A 23,576-nucleotide genomic window follows, 5' to 3' on the forward strand; every position below is an offset into this window, starting at 1 on the left:
TGATTGAGACTTTTAAACTGTTGAGAGGTGGTTACAGGGTTGACACTGGGGAGTTCTTTCGCTTGGTTGAACAACAGGAAGGAGTAATGACAAGAGGCCATCCCTGTAAGTTATGAAAGGAAACTGTGAGCAAGAGGATGAGGAGTGGTTTCTTTGCATGGAGGGTGGCTGAACCATGGAATGCATTGCCTGATGGAGTGGTGAGAGCAAGAACGGTCAATGAGTTCAAGGAGTGGTATGGTAGACTTTGTGTTTCTTGGGGGGGGGGGGACCTCCCCTCGATGAGTCTTGATAGACTTTGTGTTTCTTAGGAAGGACCTCCCATGATTAGTCTTTTGACTCCATGGCGGCCTGAATAATAATAATAATATATATATATATATATATATATATATATATATATATATATATATATATATATATATATATATATATACAGGTGTCCCTAGCTTAACGTGATTTTGCTTAACGCTGGATTTGATTAACACAGTGAAAAAAAAAAAAAAATCAGCTAACGCCTTTTTATTCCCATATACGGGGAGTAGGCGAGGCCATTTAGCCCTATCTAACTTTTGGAGACTGAGTGGGCAGTTCAATCTCCACTGGTACTAATCAGAGATAGATGGCCCAAGGCTATCACTAATTAAGCGGTACTCAGTGAAGAGAGACGGCTCAAATGTGCTGCCATCTCGTGGTCCCTAACCCTAACACAATATATTTAATGTCTGAAATAATGTGGGTTCTACGGTCGATTTTCTTGAGGTTACAGGACGAAAAACCCGAGTTTCCGGGAGGAAAAACCTGCTTGCCTGTGCCAGAGATCGACTAACTCGGGAACCGGTCGAAAAAAGGCTTAGAAAAATTTCCTCTAGTCGCCGACTAGACTTGAAACCAAGTCTTCCTTCGTGCGGCCAAGTGCCGTGGTTGGCAAACACCACATCCACTGAGCTACACAGGCTTCACAGTAAAATTAATTACAACAATCCCTTTATATATGCAGCAAGAGTTTTAATTGACAACAAGACATTAAAATATATTGTGTTAGAGTTAGGGACCACGAGATGGCGGCACATTTCAGCCGTCTCTCTTCACTGTGTACCGCTTAATTAGTGATAGCCTTAGGCCATCTATCTCTGATTGGTACCAGTGGAGATTGAACTGCCCACTCAGTCTCCAAAAGTTAGATAGGGTTAAAATGGCCTCGCCTACTCCCGTATACGGGAATAAAAAAGCGTTAGCTGATTTTTTTTTTTTTTTTTTTTTTTTTTTTTTTTTTTTTTACCATGCAGAAACATGCAAGCCTTGGGGTGAGGAGTGCTTCTTGACCAAGGGAAAGAAAGTCATGAACATTATGACGTCATTCCTCCCATTAAGCATTAAGGGTGGGTATATTGCAAGCTCCAACTGTTCTGCTGTATTTTTTAAATACAGCAGAACGTTGCTTTTAGATAACGCAACTGGTCATCTAAATTCTCTTAATTATCTGTGTGAGAATGTTAAAGTTTTATTTTTTCCACCAAATATATCATTGCTACAACCCATGGACTTTGGCATCATTGCAACTTTCAAAACCTATTTTCTTAAAAAGACATTCTCAAAGGCAGTAGAAACAACAATGGGAGAAGATGTGATTACGCTCCAAGAATTTTGGAAAAATTTTAACATTAAACACGCAATTGAAAACATTCATGACTCGTGGGAGCAAGTGTCTTCTAGCTGCACGAAAGCTGTTTGGAAAAACCTTTTGCCAGAACGTGCTAATGACTTAGATAGTTCTCAAAATCTTGTGAACAACATGATTGAAGAAATTGTTGCAATTGGTGAAGACCTTAGTTTTGATGGTGTTAATGCAGAAGATGGTAATGATTATTGGATTAAAATTCAAAAAATTTCAATGACAACGATCTTCTTGAAATTGAACAACAACGTACATATGAAGACAACGAACAGATGGAGTGCGAAGATGAGGTTCCAAAGAAGATAACAGTCAAAGAACTGTATGGAATATTTTGCAGTTTAGAATCGCATAAGCAGCAAGTAATGGATGTGGATCCAGATGTTAATTGAAGAATACTTCCTTGCCGAGGTCCAGAAAGTCAATTACTTTATCGTAGAATTTATGCGGATAAGAAAAAACTGAAACTGTTCTAATGACTCTTAATAGCTTTTTTGATAAAAAAATTGCAATAACTAATGTAGGTAACAAACATTTATTAAACATTTACTTCGTATTTATTTTTTATCTTTCCTAAAAGAGTACCATATAAATGAATTATTAATACAGTAATCAATCATGGACGAATTGTAATTTTTACCATTGATTATTATATTTGATTAACACAATTTTGATATACGTGGTAGCATCGAGGGATTGATTAATCTTGTTAATCAAGGGATACCTGTGTGTGTGTGTGTGTGTGTGTGTGTGTGTGTGTGTGTGGGGTGCTTAAGGGTCAAAGCTGTATAACTGAGAGGACACCTCCACATAGCCTTTAAAGGAATGCTGAGAACCGACTAGGGCTTCTGACCTAATGTCCAATCCTCACCTTCTCGTGGTGCACCCTGTTGGGTATCTACCTGGATACTGAACGAAGAAGGATGGGCTGGCAATTTGGGATTTAGCTGACCCAATTGTATTCTTACTGGCTTAACCAAAAAACAAAATGATGGTACAACATGACAAAATTTCATGCTGGCTGGGGCGTCACCCAGTTAAACAAGGCCCCTGTTGTTTTTACCAGGGTGAACAGTGAAAAGTCAGCTACTCGAACAGATTCTGAAAAGGCATTCCGACTCAACATCACCAAAGTTAAAGATCAGTACTATCAACATAAGAAGCCTGAATGGCAAAGAAATGGAGCAAGCTGAGGAATTAGATAAGTACCAGATCGACATAATAGGGTTGACTGAAACAAAAAAGACAAAAACTGGTGAGATCTTTCTGAGCAATAAATACGAAATGTTATATTCAGGCAATGACAATCAAGGAAAAGTAGAGTAGGCATACTATTCAACATTAAATACGAGACTAATCTTCTTGAATGGCAGGCAGGCTCAAGTAGAGTGATGTGAGCAAATATCAGAATGAGAAACTGGACAATGAAACTTATTTGTGCCTATGGTCCCACAGAAGGTTCTACTAAGTTAGAAGTGGAGGAGTTTTTTGAGGCTTTAGAGAAAGCAACTGACACAATGAAAAAGGAAAAGTTGGTCCTTGTTGGGGATCTAAATAGCCGAGTAGGAAATGATTGTCAGACATGCAAAAATATTTTGGGAAAATTTGGAGAAAAGAGCAAAGCTAATAATAATGGCAAATAACTGTTGGATTTTTGCTCAGGACGTGGACTTACTAAACACCATGTTTCAACATAAAAATGTGCACAAATTCACATGGAGTGAAGAGGGAAGGAATAAGAAAAGTCTCATTGGCTATGTTATTGTTGATAGTGATGTTTTCTCCCTGGTGTAGGACAACAGAGTGTACAGAAGATTTGAAATTGGAAGTAATCACTATTTAGTCTTGAGCAGGATAAAATTGAATTTCATATTGAAAATAATAACGTAAGAAAGTTTTAAAGTGAATAAAAATTGAGCAGCTCTCCAATGTGAACTGTAGACTAAAATACACAAAGATTATTGAAGAAAAAATGAAAGAGTTTGAGAGCAGAAACCAAACCTTGGAGATTCAGTGGCAAGCCTTGAAGAAAACCCTGATTGATTCAGCCAGAGAGGCATGTGGTCAGGTTATCTGCAGGGATAGAAAAATTAGAACTCCATGGTGGACCACAGGAAGTTAAAGAGGCAGTGAAGGAAAAGAAGAAAGCATATCAAATGTTCCTGGCAAATAAGTCAGCATATGCTCTTAGAGAATACAGAGACAAATGTAAGAAAGCTAAACACTGTGTAAAACTAGCTGAACAAAAGTCATGGGAGGACTTTGGCACAAACATAGAAAATAAATATCAAGAAGGTGGCAAAATATTCTAGAGGTTGTTGAAGAAGCTTAGGAATGGAGGAAAGAGTACTGTAAAAGAAGTTAGAGTTGATAAAGGTGACATGAAAACAGGAGAAAGAGATATCATTGAAGTATGGAGTAATTACTTCGGAAAATTGCTAAATGAAACCAGCAGTGATAGCACAGTGGTAAAAAAAAAAAAAAAAACGCTCAAAAGGCATACAGTCAGGAATACATATCCATACTTCCATCAAAGGCTTGAAATGTAGAAAGGCAGCAGGAGTAGATGATATTTGACAAGAAATGCAAGTATGGTGGTATAAAAGTCTTACAGTGGCTGCACTGCATAGGTCAGAAGGCTTGGACAGAGGGATAAATTCCCGATGATTGGAGTAGAGCTCTCATAGTACCCATATATAAAAAGGGAAATAAAACTGAATGTGATAATTACAGAGGCATTTCCATATTGAGTGTTCCTTGCAGGCACATTCAGTAGGGAAATAAGATTTATGCAAGTATAATTGAGAAACGGTTGAGAAGAATTGTGGAAGAAAAGCTTGGTGAAGAACAAGCTGGATTCAGACCAAATAGAGGCTGTCAGGATCAGATCTTCACTTTACGACAAATAGTTGAGAAAGCATGGGAATATAATAAAGATCTGTATTTAAGTTTTTTCGATCTGGAAAAGGCATATGAGAAGGTGCCAAGAGAGAAGCTATTCAATACGCTACAGTTATATGGTGTCAATGTGGCATTATATCAAGCAATACTTAGACTTTATTTGAGTTGTAAGTCAGCAGTTAGAAGTGAAGGAAATACAGGAAGATGGTTTAATGTTAAATCTGGTGTGAGGCAAGGATGTACATTATCCCCTCTTTTATTCATTATCTATATGGATCATATTATGAAGGAAGGTGGTGTTAAACTTGATATCAAAATTCGAGATGTTAATGTCAGCTCTTTGCTTTATGCGGATGGTGTTATCTTCTAAATGTGATAGGAAAAAGGATGATAGGAAAAATAGGCGTATGAGTGTGAACATGAACAAAATGAAGGATAGAGTGCTGTATGGAGACTCGTTAGTACAAGGGGTGTTAGTAGAGGATTTGACAAAATCGTACCAACCTGGTGCGACCATAAAGGATGTAACTGAGTCTATTAGAGAGCAAAAGGAAAGGGTGAAAGAAATGATTGTTGTGGCACGTACGAATGATTTGAAAGGAGATAAAATGGAAATGGTAGAAGACCTGAATGAATTGTTTGAGGTAGCAAAAGAAAAGAATGAGAGAGTTAGAATGATTAGTCTTTTGCCACGGTATGATAGTGAAATGTTTAAAAGGAGGGCCATAATTGCGAATGACTATGCGTGGGTTATGTATGACGAGTGGTGTGGAATTTGTGGATGTGTGGAGCGAGTTCGATGGGCGAAAGGATCTATATAAGATGGATGGCTTGCATTTGAATTTTTACGGTGTAAGGAAACTTGAGAAAGTCAACTTGAGAAAGTTGCTGAATGTAATGGATGTCCAAATTCAGGGAAACTAGATTTATTAAGGGGACAGGGTAGATATACAGTCCTTAGGGAGGAAGTTGAATGTATGAATGAATATAATATGCCAGAGCGAATAATGACAACAAATCAGAGTGGGATGGTTAATATAAGGCATCAAGGTAGGGTTGGGGCTAATGAGAATCTTAAATTCATGTACACTAATGCTAGGAGTATTAGGAACACGAAGGAAGAGTTTTTGGCCATGGTTGGCACTTCCAGACCACAGGTTATTGGTATTAGTGAATCATGGCTAACTGTAGATGATATAGCTAGTGGGATTGAATGTGATGGATATACTGTGTTCAGGAATGACAGGGAGAATAAAATGGGGGAGGAGTATTGTTGATGATAGCTGATGAGCTACAGCCAAGGAGAATAGAAGTTGAATTGCAGGATAGAGAAAAGAGCACATTTGAAGCCATTTGGTGTGAGATTGTGGCTAGCAGAACTAAATACACAATTGGGTGCTGCTATAGACCAGGTGATGGAAAAGATGGTGGTGACAGTATTCACAAGCAAATAGAAGAAATGAGTGGAAGGAGGGTAATTATTATGGAAGATTTCAACTATGGTCGCATTGATTGGAGTGAGGAGAGGACACACGGGAGGAAGGAATTGGATTTTATGCGGTTATTAAGGGATAACTATCTGCAACAGCATGTAATGGAAAATACTAGGGGTCAGAGAGTGCTTGACCTAGTAATTACATCTGAGGATTTGGCTTTAACAAATATGACCACATTCTCACCAATTGGTGAGAGTGATCATAGGGTCTTGACTTGGGAGGTGGCTAAAGGTGTGGAATTTTCAATTAAGACAGGGTACATGTGGAATTATCGGGCTGGAAAATATGACAAGCTTAGGAGTTTGATTGGTTCAGTGCCATGGCATGTACAACTGCAAGGACTAGAAGTTGATAGTGCATGGGAGGTAGTTAAGAAGTGTTTGCATGAAGCAGTGGTTGACTGTAAACCTAGAGTCCGAATAATAAATCAAGTAGGGGTTAAATGGATGAATAACACCATTAAGCTTCAGCTGCAAAAAAAAGAAACAACTATGGAGGGAATTTAAGGAGAAAGGTGACCGGCAGGCACATGAATGGTATAAAGTGCAGGCCAGAAGGGTAACGAGTGTGGTAAGAAAAGCAAAAAAGGATTACGAACATTGGCCATGCAGGCTAAAGAGAATCCCAAACAGTTTTTTAGATATGTAGCAAGTAAAAGGAAAAATGTACATGGCAGAATGATTTTAAAGAATGCCGATGGTAGGGAGGTAAATGAATCAGTTGATATAGTTGAGTTACTGAGTGAGCACTTTGCAAGTATATATCAACCAGGTGGTGACATTGCAGAAACGAATAAACCAGTAGATTATACGGGAATTGTGGTGAATGAAGTGGAGGTGAGTAGTCTATTGCATAACCTCAATGTTAATACATCCGTGGGATTGGATGGTATACCAGCTTGTGTCCTACGAGAAGCAGCTAAAGAATTGTTAGTACCCTTGACCATTTTGTTTAATTTGAGTCTCAGGTTTGGGTTAGTCCCGAGGGGGGGGAAGAGGGGAAAATAGTTCCACTGCATAAAGGTGGTTCCAAGACTGCTGTTGTAAATTACCGACCGATTAGCATATCAGGAATCATTGTCAAGGTCTTAGAGAAATTAGTCAAGAAAAGAATACAGGATTGGATAGATGAAAATGGGATATTGTATGGGGGACAACATGGTTTTGTGAAGGTAGATCATGCCTCAGTAACTTGCTCACATTTTATAACACAGTGATGGCTGAACTGGATAGGGGTAATGGGTTTACAGTGATACTACTGGACCTTTCCAAGGCCTTTGACAGGATACAACATGGAACCCTAATCAGTACACTGGAGCAGATGGGGATAGATATAGGGTTGGTGAGATGGATAGGAGGGTGGTTGAAGGAGAGATACCAGAGAGTGGTTTATTCAGGAGTGGAGTCTAAAAGATGGCTTGGTACTAGTGGTGTGCCGCAGGGCTCTGTTCTTGGACCACTGCTTTTCAATTTGTTCATCAATGATATAGGAAAGGATTTGAGAAGAAGTGTTCACTTGTTTGCTGATGATGCAAAGTTGGGTAGAGCAATTGTGAGTGCACAGGATGTCAAAATTTTACAGGATGATTTGGATAGTTTGGAGGACTGGGCTAGGAAAAATGGATGTCAATTTAATGTGGCAAAGTGTAAGGTTATGCACTTTGGGGTGAAAAGAATAGCAGCAGTATATCGCATTGGTGGAACCGTACTCCAGGAGATTGAGGCCAGCGATTTGGGAGTGTTGGTGGATAGGGAATTGAAGTTTAGGGGGCACATTGCAAAAGTGACTAAATCAGCTCATCAAATCACTTGGCTTCTGAAAAATACTTTAACATGCAGAGACAAACAAGTTGTTGTTCCTCTGTATCGAGCCTTGATAAGACCCCATCTGGACTACTGTGCCCAGTTATGGGCACCAGGGTTTCTTCGTAATGGGGAGGAAGTGGAGAGGATCCAGAGATGAGTGACCAAGATGATATCAGGTCTGTGGAATGAACCTTATGAGAATAGGTTGAAGATTTGTGGGTTGCAGAGATTGGACGATAGGCGAAGGAGGGGTGATATGATTGAGAGATTCAAATTACTGAAGGGTTTCTATAAGATTGATCCAGAAGATATTTTTGAAAATATGACTGGTGGTGGGAGGACTAGGGGCCATGCATGTAAGCTGGGCAAGAGCGTGGTTGACAAGGGTGTTAGAGCTAGGTTTTTTACTTGGAGAGTGGTGAATGAGTGGAATAAGCTTCCAGAGTCTGTGGGTGCTATGACTGTGAATGAGTTCAAGGCAAGGTATGATAGATACTGTGTCAATGTCGAATAGTTGTTCTTGACATGATGTTAGGGCCTCCCTTGATGAGTCTGTTGACTCCTTGGAGTTGCCCAGAACAATAATAATAATAAAATAAATCCACTACAAGTCTGCAAGATTCCCTGCCTAAATTCAATAACTGTTTAATAGATATGGTATGAAGGTCAGCAATAAAAAGACAAAGACAATGAAAACAGAAAGAATCGCTGAAAATATCTACTGCGTTGTGAACAGAGAACCTGTGGAACAAGTAAAACATTTCAGCTACTTAGGCACTATTTTTAGTGAAGATGGTAAATTTAATATGGAAATAGACAACAGAATCAACAAAGCTGGTATGGTAGGAAGTCAATTGAATAAATTCATATGGAATAAGAGAGAAATTAGTCGGAACACTAAATTAGCTATATACAAGACAGGGTTCAACCAGTTTTAACTTATGGATCTGAGAGCTGGGTCAGTAGTAAAACACTTGACCATAGACTAGAGACTGCAGATATGAGAGTCCTGAGAAAGATTAGAGGCGTGAACAGATGGTATCAATGGCAATATCATATTAAAAATGAGGATATTAGGAAAGAACTTGACATTGTCAGCATCTAGGAATGCATGAGCAGAGCTAATCTCAGGTGGTATGGTCACTTAAACAGAATGGGTGAGGAAAGATTAGCAAAACAAGTGTTCTCTGCCAGGTTGGCAAGAAAACGACTCTGAGGAAGATCAAGATATAGGTGGATTGATACAGTACAAAGTGCCTTAGACGATAGAACTATAAGATCTGATAATGTTGGAGTCTTGGCTAGTAACAGACTGATTTCAAGTAAAAATTGCAGATAGGAAGTTAGTAATGATGTAAATTTTTCATGTAGTACTATCATATCCTGTACAGGGTACATGGCAGGAATTTGATGATGACCTGTCTGGGTAGTGACCCCACCCATAATGTATTGCAGTATACATCTTTTAGTGAGATGTGCTTTACATTATGGGAAAATACTAAGAATAGTGATCAGAGCTTTACTCACCTTACAATGAGTTGTCCTGGTATTGTACCATCTTTAGACTTGAACTATGTTTCAAGTCTAAAGATGGTACAATACCAGGACAATAAATACAATAATTGTTTGCATACTTGGGATTAGGAGTTATATAACCAAGCTTATAAAATTACTTGGTAATCCTAATATATATTATATATATATAAAAAAAGTGTTTTTTCTTCTTTTATAACCTCAGCACTTTACTTTACACAGATATTATACTGTTAAATAAATCCAGTGCAAGTCTTCAGGATTCCTTAGCCTAAATAAAATAACTGCTGTAACAAATCGGGTATGAAAATCACCCACAAAAAAGACAAAGGGCTGTGAAGAAGGCTGTTACAGGCCAAAACTAGTAGTATTTTTATATTAAAACCTTTTTACTTAAATCTCGGTTCTAGTCATTCAATTCATAAAACTATATATATATATATATATATATATATATATATATATATATATATATATATATATAACACACACACACACACACATACACTTGTTTGGTGGTTTGCCTATCTCTTAATCAATATTTCAAAGTATTCATTTGATTCTCCCTACCATACTAGTTTGGCTTATTGGAGGTGGCTATTTTCATATATAATTTGCTGTTTCCACTAAAAATTGTGCCTAAATGGCTTACATGTTCTATAGGTTTCCCATTGAAGATGTAGCTGATGCTTTCAGTGTTTCTTCTTCTTCACAGCCCTTTGTCTTTTTTGTGGGCGATTTTCATACCCGATTTGTTACAGCAGTTATTTTATTTAGGCTAAGGAATCCTGAAGACTTGCACTGGATTTATTTAACAGTATAATATCTGTGTAAAGTAAAGTGCTGAGGTTAACTTCACTAATTTTGATATGATGAATAAGTGAAGATAGCAGACACCTTTTGCACACGCCTAATTTTACATTAAACGATCATCTAGAATCTCCTTCACTTCTAACTGCTGATTTAAATATTAGACTATATATTGCTCAGTATGTCTTACTAGACTAAAAGCCAAGAGAAAAGCAGTTATTTTTAATAGCTTTTCTCATGGCACTTTGTTCATATGTCTTTTCCAGATTTACAAAACTTAAGGTATTTTGAGTGATAGTTGGTGATATTGCTTGAATTTTAGTGTAGTATTGTTTATTTTTGATAAGCTTATGTGTCTACATGATTTTTGGCCTTGGGGAAATTGTTACTGACTTTATTAATTGAAATTTTGAATCTTGCTTTCTTTAAACAGAACACAATGGCAGTACTCATGAGGCCAACCACACGGGCATCGATCAGCACAACTAGGCAAGTGCCAAGAAAATCAAGTGCCGTTAACAACATATACATTTTTAAAAATAGTTCAATGTCGTGAGCGTAATAATATGCTTGACAAAATGTGAGAGATGTGTTTGTGGTAAAACTGAATGTAAAATGAGAAACTATTGTAGGAAGTGTGATATTTTATTAAATTGAGAGTTAACAATTATGAAACAAACTGAAGAAATGAAAAATAGCATAAATGAAAGAAACAGAACTGGAATGAAAGCTAGTGAGACTGAGGTAGTGAAGGAATGCAAGAATGTAGAAGCAAAAGGAAGTATAAATGAAGAAATTGAAGTAAGGTGTGATAGAACGAGAGGTAGCAAGACTATGGAAGTGACAGAGCGAAATTGTCGAAATGCAAGATTTGATGAAACAGTTATTCAAAGTGAAAAATGAAATGAGGTATATATGGAGTGATATTAGACATTTAGTGCAAACTAAAGTGTGCCAAAGAATAGAATGAAAGAAAAAAGGGTAAAAGAGGTGTCAAGTGATTCAAGAATATCAGTGTATGGGGATTCCATTGTTAGAGGATTAGTTAATGAGAGAGTCCATAAGGTCACTCTCCAGGAGGGAGAGTGAATAAGATAATTCATGCTTTGAACATGAGGAGGAAATAAGCAAGAGAATTAGTGGCAGTTGTGGGAACAAATGATTTAAGTTTAGATTTTAATTTTTCAGGAAATGACAACATATACTAGAATATTAATTAAAATTAATCAATACCTCCCTAAATTTGCCATCTTCAAGGATCACAAAACAATGATATGTACATGCAGGCACTGACACTAAACAAATGAGGCTGAAGAAAGGCACATGAAATCAGTCATAGAGTCCTAGAGGTATCTCAGAGCACGCTAAATTGGGTTGTCTTGGACCGTTTAGCTGATGTTCTTAGAATGCAAGCTTCCCAGATTTGGGGCAGTCTCATGCATACAAATTTGAGGTTTGGGAAGTTTTTCAGAGCTGATGCTGATTCAAGGAATAATCTTTCATACTTGTACTTGCTGCAGTGTAATAAAGTGACCTTCTTACAGCATATTCTGTGGGGGGGTGTCCAATGCATGGTCAGCAAGTCCTTGTTTTTGGATATCCTGTTATTGACTGTCCTGCTTGTTTCACTGAAGTAGGACAGTTTGCAACTGCAAGGGACCTGGTATACTCCAGGTAGGTCTAGGGGAAGTGGCTGGTTTTTGGTGGAGCGGATAAGAGATGCCAATTTCTTATGTGGTTTGTAACTAGTTGTGAGGTCATATTTTCTCAGGAATTTTGTTAGTTTTTCAGATGTACCCAAGATATAAGGAATGATGATAGATTTAGAGTAATCTCTGTTATGAAGGGGGGGAGGGATTGTGGCTAACTGGTTTGATATTTTTTGGAGGGTGTAGCCATTGGCTGGGAAGGTGTTAAAGGATATAGTTGCGTTCGTTAGTTAGGGCATTGTTATCTGAATTGATTAATTTTGCTCTGTTATGTTATATAGGGTTTCTATCTGTATGTGTAGGTTTTTCTGTAAACAGAGAAAAACTGACAGCCAGGGATCCATCAGGCTGGCATGTAAACAGAGTGTCTAGGAAAGGGAGACTGTTGTTGTTTTCCTTTTCCAAGGTAAACTGGATCCTACAGAAAACCTACACATACAGGTAGATACATTCACCAGCAGTCACTCCCCCCCCCCCCCCAAGAGGAACAGGGAAATAGTGTGAAGAGTGGATGTTGGAAGTAGCAGTGAATATATGTATAGGGGTGATTAGCACAGAAATGAATAGTTTGCGATGTGGGTGGGGAAGTTGAGACTGAGCAGGTATATATATGGGAAGCAATGATAAAGGTAATTGAGCAAGGGCAGGTATGGCAGAGAAATCCAAACCAACAAGTGGCTTGGATAGGACTGGTTATAACCTAAAAATGAACTGCTGTGTTTATTTCCAAATGCCAGAAGTATCAGAAATAAGACAGATCGCAGATAAAGTGGTTCCACTGATTGAGTTTCTTCTTCTTTTCAGCCATTTTCTGTCCACTGCTGGACGAAGGCCTCCTCTAGTTCTTTCCACCATTCTTTGTTCTTGGCAATGGTTGACCAATTTTTCCCAACAAAATTTGACAATTCATCATTCCACCTTCTTTTAGGACATCCTCAGCTTCATTTCCCTTCTTTCAGAATCCAGTTTGTTAGTATGGTGGTTCATCGCTCTTCTTCTCTTCTGGGTAGATGTCGAGCTCATTTCCATTTTAGTTGCTTATGGTGAAGAATGATGTCAGTGATATGAGTCTGGCTTCTTATCCAGGTATTTAGCTTATTTTTTAATGTGATGCCTAGCATCAACCTCTCCATTTTGAGTTGTTGTTAGTTTATTTGCCAGTGCTTTTGTTAGAGAACCAAGTTTCACAACCATATGTGATGACTGGAGGTATACACTGGTTAAATGTCTTCCTTTTTAAACAGAGTGGGACATCATTGTTTTGAAAAATGCTTTTCAATTTTCTAAACAGGCAAGTTGAACTCTCCTATTTATTTCCTTTTGGAATCCACAGTTTAGATCAATGAAATGACCTAAGTATGTATATGAAGAGACTCTTTCCAAGAAATTGTTTTCCATTATGTTTTTTGGTGTTACAAAATGATTAAACATTATTTTAGTTTTTTTTTCTCTGTTTATTTTTAGACTGACTTTTCTGCTTTCATGATATAGGTCTTCTGGAGTGTTTGCAAAAATTATATCATCTGCATATCTTAGGTGTGTTAAGTTTCTGTTATTAATTTTTATACCAAGGTTTGTCCAGTTCATATTGTTAAATATTTCTTGAAGGACTGTTGTAAAGATTTTGTGTGATAGAGAGTCTCCTTGTCGGACACCTTTTCAGTTGATATTTTATTGCTACTTGTGTGAAGTTAGATTGTTGTTGTTGTTGCAGTGTGATATATTTCCTGGAGAAGGTCCATGTATTCTCCAGGAACTCCGATTCTGGAGTGCTTTGATTATTGCATTAGTTTTGATCGAATCAAATGCTTTTTCATAATCAATAAAGGCTAAACAGAGGAAATTTGGTTTTCTTATGCCTTTTCTATTATTTGTTTTACTGCATGAATATGATCAATTGTGTTAAAGCTTTTGCAGAATCTTGCTTGTTCTACTGGTTGATTTGAGTCTAGAAGAGGAATTAACCTGTTTGTTATTACTTTTGTGAGAATTCTGTACAGATTATAGAGAATACTAATTGATTTATAGTTTTTTACTTTCTTCTTTGTCACCTTTTTTAAATAACGGTATCAGAGTAGCATTTTTCCAGTTTTCTGGTATCTTCCTCTCTTCTACAGGGTGTCCCAAAATTCATGAAAGAAGTAATTTTGATAGAAAACACAGGTTTTTAATTAAAAATTGTAATTTCTTATTGATTCATAAAGTATACAGTATAGGGTTATGCAGGTGAAATAGCATATCGGGTAAATGGCCTCCACAGCTTTGCTGGCACATACGCACTCTTTTGTCGAAATTTTCCATGACCGTTTTGCATAAATGTGGCTAAATTTCATTGATACAGCGTTCAATTTCCTCCTTCAAGGTGTGGGTGGTCGTGGGCTTGTTGGCATAAACCTTAGACTTCAAAAAACCCCAAAGAAAAAACTCCAACGGCGTTAAGTCACATGATCTGGGCGGCCAATTCTGATCACCAAAACGGGAAATTACACGACCAGGAAATGACTCGTGCAGTAATTGAATTGTTTCTCGGGCTGTATGGCATGTGACACCGTCTTGTTGAAACCACATGTCGTCCATATCTTGCAATTAATGCGCAAAAAACTGGATTATCATGTCGCAATAGCGAGCACCATTAACTGTTATTGCCTTACCAGCCGCATTTTCAAAGAAGAATGGACTGATGATGCTTCCAGCCCAAAATCCGCACCAAACAGTGACACATTGTGGATGCATTTGTTTCTCAACAATCACTTGTGGATTTTCTGAACCCCAAATGCGACAATTTTGTCGATTAACGAAGCCATCAAGATGAAAATTTGTTCGAAAAAAACTTATTTTTCGAACAAATGATTTTGTTCGAAAAATAAGCATCCACTTGTTGTTGTTCCATAATCCATTCAACGAACTCTCTTCACTGTGTGTGGTCATTTTTAATAACCCTGAACTGTCAGCTGTCACACTGTCTTTTTTTTCTCATTAGCAACACTTTACCGCACAAATGGCACTAAATTTAAATCTTGCGTGAATTTTGGGACATCCTGTAGATAGATTTAGTAAGTTTTGTGACATGGTGAATTATGTTGTTTCCTCTCCATTTGATTGAGTTTATTTGCCCCAAAATCATTGTAATAAGTGAAACATTGTTGAATGAAGATGATATCCTAACAGAAATAGAAATGGAAGGATACGGTATTTTTCACAAGGATAGAAAGGACAAGAAGGGGAGGGGAATGCTGATGATAGTGGGGGAATTATATCCACATAAAGTAAACATGAAAGAGGGAAATAGCAGCAATGGTTATGAGGCAGTGTGGCGTAAAGTGGAGTTTGACATGAAGACATATTTAATTGGCTGTTGCTATAGGCCAGGAATATGGAGGGTAGTGATGAAGAAATGCATAAAAAAACTTGGATTAGTGAACAAAGGAAGGTAATTATTATGTGTGATTTTAATTATGGCAGTATAGACAAAGGAAGAGATAGCATTTGAGAATAAGGAAAATGAATTTCTTGAGTTGTTAAATAACTAAATGTTAATAAATAAATAACTATCTTAGACAGCATGTAAAGGAGAACATGTGAGGTTCAAGAGTTTTGGATCTGATCATTTCATCAGAGGATGTAATTATGAGTGGGATTTTGCACTTTCTTCCAGTTGATGAAAGTGATCGTGAAGTGATCACCTGTTTTGTGGCTAGTCATATGTAGACTTTTGTGATGAAAGGATATATGTGGAATTATAAGGCTGGTGATTATGACATGCTTTGGAGACAGCTTGGAGCTATATAGCATGGAATGTGATTAGTTGAGTGGTAAGGAAATAAATGCTGCTTGGGAACTGACAAAGAAATATGTAACAGTATTGATGTGTGAATGTATTCCAAAGACCAAAAGGCTGAATAAGATAGGCATAAAATGGATGAATGAGGGACTTAAGCATGGAATCTGGAAGAACTAAGCATTTTGGAGTAGATACAAGATGAATAATGGTAATAATCAGTTACATGAAGAGTAGAGAACAAGCCAGGAGAGTGACTCAGTAAGGACAACAAAATTGTGGCATGAACAGAAATTGGCAAATAAGGCAAAGTAAAACTCTAGACTTTTTTTTTTTAGATATGTTGCAAGTAGGAGGAAGAATGCTTATGTTAAGATGATGTTAATGTATGAAAATGGTAACTGCAGCAAAAGACATTGTTCAGGTATTTAGTGATAGATATATGTGGGTGTTTCATTCTAATCAGTGTGAAATCATGAGAAACTTGGCATTAAGCCATCTTCTCCTATGCCCTAGAGGAAATAGGAGGGAATGGCTTAATTGCGAGTGAGCAGGAGGTATATGAGGAAATTATTATTATTACTCAAGACCTCATGGAGTCAAAGACTCATCTGGGAGGTCCTTTTATCACACACACCTCATCATACCGTGTCTTAAACACACTCAAACTCCTTGCGGACACCACACTCTCAGGCAAGGCATTCCAATAATTTACAACTCTGCATGAAAAAAACCTGCCTCTCACTCCCCTACTCACACCCTCTTTATACAATTTCCACAGGATGACCTCTGGTTCTCCCCGATCTCCCACTATTTTCTGTAAAACTTCACCAGCATTGATCCTATAACAACCCTTTACCAACTTGTCTCTATCATATCTCCCCTCTTCCTCCTGTCCACCACTCTGCAAATTACATCTTCTCAATCTTTCCTCATAATCGACATTCCAGAGATCAGAAACTACCTTAGTCAGTCCCCTCTCCAACATCTCTTCATCCTTCTGAAAACCAGTTGACCAAATCTGGGCACAATAGTCCATGTGTGGCCTAATCAAAGCCTTATACAATGGAACAAGAATCTCCCTACTTCTACACGTCAGTGTCCTCCGCATCATTCCCAGAAGCCTTTGTGTTGTCTTCACAATTTTGGCAATGTGACCCCTAAATTTTAGATCCTTATCCACTATCACCCCCAGATCTCATATTTCCTTCACCTCCAACAACATATCCTCCCCAAGCATAAATTCTGCATCCCATCTTTGTTTTCCAAATTTTAAAACCTTACATTTTGCAACATTGAACTCGCATCCCCATTTCCGTGCCCAATCACTCAATTTATTCAAGTCTTCTTGCAAGGCCACAACATCTTCTCTACTCTTCATGGTTCGTCCCAACTTTGCATCATCCTCAAACAACTGAATATCTCCATCCAAATCTTCAATAATATCATTAATATATATAAATTAAACAGTAATGGTCCTAAAACAGACCCTCGAGGTACTCCACTAATGACTTTCCTTTTCCTGGATATCGCTCCTCCATACACAACTTGTTGATACCTATCAGATAGCCAGTCTCCAATCTAATATCCAACCCCATCTGCTCTAGTTTGACTGTCAACTTATCACGAGGTACTCTATCAAAAGCTTTTGCAAAATCCATGTATATTACTGTGTATCCTTCTCCTCTGTCCAAGGAAGCAGTCACTTTATTTTAATAAGTAAGTAGATTACTAAAACATGACCTCCCTTTAGCAAATCCATGCTATCCATCAAAGATAATACCATTGTTGTCAACCCAACTCTGGATCCTAGTTCTCACTAGCTTCTCCAACAACTTAACCACAACACCTGACACACAGATAGGCCTATGGTTTGATGCTTAAGTTCAATTGCTATAAAATGAAGTGGCACAATCTTGCTCTCCTTCCACTCCTTAGGAACTTGACAGAGTGCAAGACTCTTATTAAAAAAATATGTCAAGGAAGGTGTCAACTCCATGGCACATTCCTTCAGAATACATGGTGATATATTATCAGGTCCCACAGCCTTATTAACATCTAGTTTGCTCAACTCCCCCATACACCTCTTGCTCACTTACAGTCAGTCTCTCCTCCCCATCATCAAGTGCTCACAATCTCTCTATGAAGTCACATTCCCACAATTGAAAGACCTTTATGAACTGCTCATTAAGTATCTCCACCACACATTCCCCAACAGCTGTCTTTCTACCATTTTCTCCAATCATTGTCATCCTTCCATAATCATTCTTTCTTTTGCTGGCTACATATTGAAAGAACTCCTTAGGATTCTCTTTGGCTTCATTAGCTAACTGCTGTTCATACCTCTTTTTAGCTACTCTCACCAACCAAGTCACCCTCCTTGCCTGGTCTTTGTAGACCTCATGGAATTGGTTATTTCCACTTCTCTTATGCTGCCTCCACAATGCCCTTTTTCTCTGTATCACATGCTTAATCTCTTTATTCATCCATCTCACACCTTATTTAACCTTCTCACCCTTGGAATACATTTAGACATTGCATCTACAAGATAGTTTTTGAAAATCCTCCAAGCTGCATTGATCTCTTTTCCAGCTAACTCCTCATTCCATGCTACACCCACAAGCTGTCTCCTGAGCTCTTCATAATCATCCCCCTTGTAGCTCCACATATACCTTTTTCTCACAGAGGTCCTCACACTGCTGGCAACCACCTCATGGTCACTCTCACCAATTGGTGGATGATTTGACACCTCATTTATAATTACATTCTCTGATGAGATGACCACCTTGATGTCAATAAGGCAATAGTGTTTGATGACATATCACCATGCATCTTAAGGGAATGTTCCAGGGAATTGGCAGTAGCATTGGCATGCCTGTTTAATGAGTCATGCAACATCACAGGTTCAAAGGGAGTAGAAAGAAGGTAAAATTGTTCCTCTGCATAAAGGTGGTGATAAGGCTGTGGCTACAAATTATAGGCAAATCTGTATATTTGGTTAAGGTACTAGAGATTGGTGAGAAGTAGGATACAGAAATAGGTTTAGTAGTAGTATTCTCTTTGGTTATCAGCATGGGTTTGTTAAAGGGATATGTTGAAAGTTTTTTCACTTGATTATACTATAAATTAAAGATGCCAAGAAATTATATTCTTGGTTTAATCCTTTATCCAAGTATAAGCAAAGAGGCATTCCTTTTAAGACTGCATTTATTATTTTTATCTTTCCCTAGATGGCACCATTATTAGTTGGTGCCATCTATGGTTGGCACCATGGTGCATCAATATTAACATCTTGTAGTTATTTAGAACAATTGAACCCAATTTTGTCTTCTTTGTTTCAGTAACAATGTTATCAATTGCATAGAACAGCAAGTAATCAAAAATCTCAGATTGGCATGACTCAGTATTTTATTTTGTTTTATTTTTATTTATTATTATTATTATTTTGTGTGCGTGTGTGTGAGGATTGCAAATTTTGATTAAAAAAAAATCTCTCCAGTCAAAGTAAATAAAAATAAAATAACAAATTGAAGGAACAGCAATGGGTAATCCTCTTTCTCCTGCTATCTCCAATTTCTTTATGGAACATTTTGAACAATGTATCTTTGACAACATTTCTCCCAGACCTACTCATTGGTTCAGATATTTCAATGACATTCCATTTTTGCTATATGGAATGGCTCTTTGGATGAACTTCAACAATTTCTCACTAAGTTAAATGCATTTCATCCTAAGATCAAGTTTACCCTAGAAGTAGAATCAAATAAGCAGTTAGCCTTTTTAGATCTTCTAATTCTTTGCCAACCAGATGGCAACCTACATTTCTCAGTTTATAGAAAGAAGACTCATACAGGCCATTATATCCATGTGGAATCTCATCACCATTCCAGTCAAAAGGCAGGAATTATTAAAACACTGGTTCATCGGGCCCACGCCTTTTGTTCTTCAGACGAATCTTTTACAGAAAGAACTACAATATATAACTTCTTCCTTTCTATCTAATGGTTATAAGAATTGCTTCATTAAAAGAACTTTGAGTAGTTTTGATATGTCTTCCTTTTCAAACACAGAAGAAATAACGCGCATTACTATCCCTTATGTACAAGGCATCAGTGAACGTATAGCAAAAGTTTTAAAACCACTGAATATTTTTGTTGCCTTTCGACCGTTTAGAAAAATCTCCACCTTTCTCACTTCTCCTAAGGACAAGCTTCCACATCTTAATCATCCAGATGTCTCCCAGATTCCGGGCGCTTGTGGATTATGTTATTTCAGGCAAACGGGAAGATCTGCCTCTGTTTGGCTAGAAGAACACCAATCTTATATTGAATACTTTAAACCTGAAAAGTCTGGACTTGCAGAACATGTCATCTTTACTAGACACAGAGTTCATTGGAGAAAGACAAGAGTTCTTCACAAAAGTCAGTTTCTCATGGAACGCCTTTATAAAGAAACGTGAAACTCTACTTCATTCTCCTAACTTAAACAGATCCGACGGCTTACGTCTGTCCCCTTTATGGGAGATAGTACTTTACAAATCAGCTAATCTTTCCTAACTTTTTGTTGTATTGATTTTTTATTTATTTTTTTTATTTTTAGGAAAGTTATTGACCTTTTTAGTTACCTTACACCAGCTACTGAGGTGGCGGTTTTTGGAATTGTCAGTTATTATTTAATTTGAGCTTAATGTACTGAAGATGCCTGTGACACACAGGCGAAAATTATACTATTAAATAATCTTTGTACGCGAGTTTTTTCCGTTATTAATTTTGTATCACTACATACTTTGAACTATGTGCTTTAGCTCATGCTAGCAGTCGCCGATACTTTTATAGTTTACTATACTATATTCGGCATGAAACTCTTTGATTCCGATCTTTGAGTTTCTTATTATGTTTTAAAACAATGTGGGATTTAATATCCCCTTAATTTAAATAATTGTAACAACAATTTTAAACAGTTATTGAATGCAGAGTTCGATTCATTTAGGGTTTTTCTGTTTATTTTGTTTCCAGTACTTGAAAAAGCAAATATATTAGAGACACTCAAAGATCCATCAGGAAATTTCACAGTGTTTGCTACTAATAATAAGGGATTTGAAAATCTAAAACCAGAGATGCTCAAAAAACTTAAAGATGGAAGTGGGTGCCTTTCAAGTAAGTATTTTGAGTCAGCTATTCTAAACTTAAGAAAATAAACTCAACAGAAAGCATGAAAGTAGTAGCTTTTAAAGGTTTCTATTCAAATAGTAATAAATAATATAATTTTGATATTTTAATTTGTTTACTTGAGACACATAATTTCATTTCAGAATGAAAAATGGCATACATATGAAAGCTATAAAATGCCCCAAAATAACAAAAGTAATAAATTGTGCTTCTATACCCTAACCCAATGCAAACAGATCAAATTAAAAGTTCACAATATGTTGATTATACCAACAGTACTTTGTGAAAATGAAATTTTGACAATGGAAAAAGATAATTTATTATGTGTGCGCATTGCAGGATGCCTACAAGTGCCATTTTCTACACACACAGTATCTGTATCTCTCTCCTTACTCATTCACATACAGTCCTAATGACCATAACTGGTCATGAGGACTTGAAGTGAATGAGTGTATATAATTGCCACATGAAAAATTTCTTCTGCTGTATCCTATGAAACCATTTAAGAAACTTGGGTTTACCCTCTTCTGTGCCTATCAACCAAATTTTCTGATCAATAAATCTTTAACTTGGTCATTCACCACCAGATCCTTTTCATCACTTCAGTTCCTAGCAACCTAACGAACAAATCATTAGAAGCACAGTAGTTTGAAGCAACACTCTACTAACTATTTCATCATAGATGAAATATTTATTTGGTCACTGGATTTTCAGAAGGATGAAGAGATATTGGAAAGGGTCCAAAGGAGACTGACTAAGGTAGTTTCTGACCTCTGGAATATCGAGTATGAGGGAAGATTGAGAAGATGTAATTTGCAGAGTCTGATGGACAAGAGGAAGAGGGGAGATATGATAGAGACCTACAAGTTGGTAAGGGGTTGTTATAGGATCAATGCTGAAGAAGTCTTACAGAGAATAGTCGGAGATCAGGGGAGAACCAGAGGTCATCTTTGGAAACTGTATAAAGAGGGTGTGAGTAGGGGAGTGAGAGGCAGGTTTTTTACATGCAGAGTTGTGAATGATTGGAATGCCTTGCCTGAGAATGTGGTGTCTGCAAAGAGTTTGAACGTGTTTAAAACACGGTATGATGAGCTGTGTGTGTGTGTGATAAAAGGACCTCCCAGATGAGTCTTTGACTCCATGAGGTCTTGGGGTGGTAATAATAATAATAATAGATAACTCTTTCTTTTAAGGTTACACGGTGATCAGCATTCATATTTATGAATTTAGGGACACAAAACACACATGTTGAAAAGATTATTTTACTGATTAATAATAAAATAATAACTTGACGTTTCGACCCCTGTATTGAGGTCATCATCAGAAGGATACATGTGTATAAGAACCAAGGACATGCTGTTACACTCTATACAGGTAAATTACATCTACGTTGTTAACTAATCTTTTTTCTTAGCCTGCCCTCTAGTGATACAAAAAAAAAATACCATTAAAAACTACAATAAACTCTGCTAAAGTCGTCACGTACTAGGATTCTTCTGGAATTATACAGTTTATATTGTTATGCTACGATTATCTTCTGGATTTGTACAGTACAGGTTGCTATTGAATGTTCAGGGAAAAAAAAAAACACTTCACCAAGTCTTCTTGTATTGAGATTTTTCTTCGTGGTTGCAGATGGGTCCTCCACATTCTTGGAATGGTTAGACCATTTTTATTCAGATTCGGATCATGTTTGAGCATTTCACATGCTTCCTTGAATTTCCGCTCGAACCAGGTTTTGGTGCAGCGTAGGGACTTGGTACCTTTCCAGTCAATTCTGTGGTATGTTTGGAGTGTGTGGTCAGAAAGCCCGGTTTTTCCAAAATGGAGGTATTTTATGTGTCGTTTGTGTTCATCCTTTCTGATTGGGATGGTTCGCCCTGTTTCCCCTATGTATGGTATGTTACATGTGCAATCTATTTTGTAAACCCCTGGGTAGGCTAGGTGTGGCAGGGGATCCTTGGAAGAACTGAGTAGGTGTCTTAATTTTGTGGGGGTTTAAAGGTGGTTTTGATGTTGTATTTGTGTAGTGTTCTGTCTATTTTTTCAGAAATGCCTCTAACATATGGTATGGCAATAGCATTATTGAAATCTTTCTTGTTTTTAGTGGCATCTCTGTGGAGGATCTTGTGGATGGTTTTTTTTACTGTATCCATTTTTATAAATAAAGGTATGTTTGATGGTCTCATATTCATGGTTAAGAGCTTGTTCATTTGAACAAATGGTTTGAGCTCTGTGTTTAAGGGTGCTTATGACCCCTAGTTTTTGTGTTGGGTGGGGATAAGTTTTATGTATGTACTGGCCTGTGTGTGTAGGTTTGTGGTAAACTGAGAAGGAGAGAGAGCCTAAAGGAAGACGTGTGACAAGTGTGTCTAGGAATGGAAGAGAGTTGTTTTTTTCTATTTCAATGGTGAATTGGATGCATTTGTGTTGTTTGTTCAGGTGGCTAAGGAGTGTATCTAGTGCTTTGTGGCCGTGGGGCCAAATGGCGACAATATCATCGACGTATCTGAGCCAAATTTTGGGCTTTATGCACGCCGATTCTAGAGCTTGTTGCTCAAAGTCTTCCATATAAAAGTTCGCTATTGGGGGGGGGGGGGGGAGAGTGGTGAGCCCATACCTTCAAAAAGAGGGTAAAAAATTGTTTTGCCACATGAAATATCCGGAGCGGAGTACGTGGGCAAAGAGGGCCGTGATGTCG

At 37.5% G+C, this 23,576-nt stretch overlaps 1 protein-coding gene across 2 annotated transcripts in view; it reads left to right on the forward strand.

Annotated features, from left to right (window-relative positions):
- Window positions 1-23,576, forward strand: part of LOC150095222 (transforming growth factor-beta-induced protein ig-h3-like) — a 163,698-nt gene that overhangs the window by 90,660 nt on the left and 49,462 nt on the right. For both annotated transcript variants that reach the window (XM_090410806.1, XM_090410807.1), the window contains exon 8: window positions 20,723-20,863. In XM_090410806.1, coding sequence (XP_090266932.1) covers window positions 20,723-20,863 — 141 coding nt within the window. The remainder of the gene's footprint in view (window positions 1-20,722; window positions 20,864-23,576) is intronic.

Source organism: Typopeltis vanoorti, chromosome 20 (genome assembly GCF_054136105.1).
Source record: "Typopeltis vanoorti isolate ZY-2024b chromosome 20, IOZ_Tvanoo_1.0, whole genome shotgun sequence".
NCBI classification, from domain to species: Eukaryota; Metazoa; Arthropoda; class Arachnida; order Uropygi; family Thelyphonidae; genus Typopeltis; species Typopeltis vanoorti.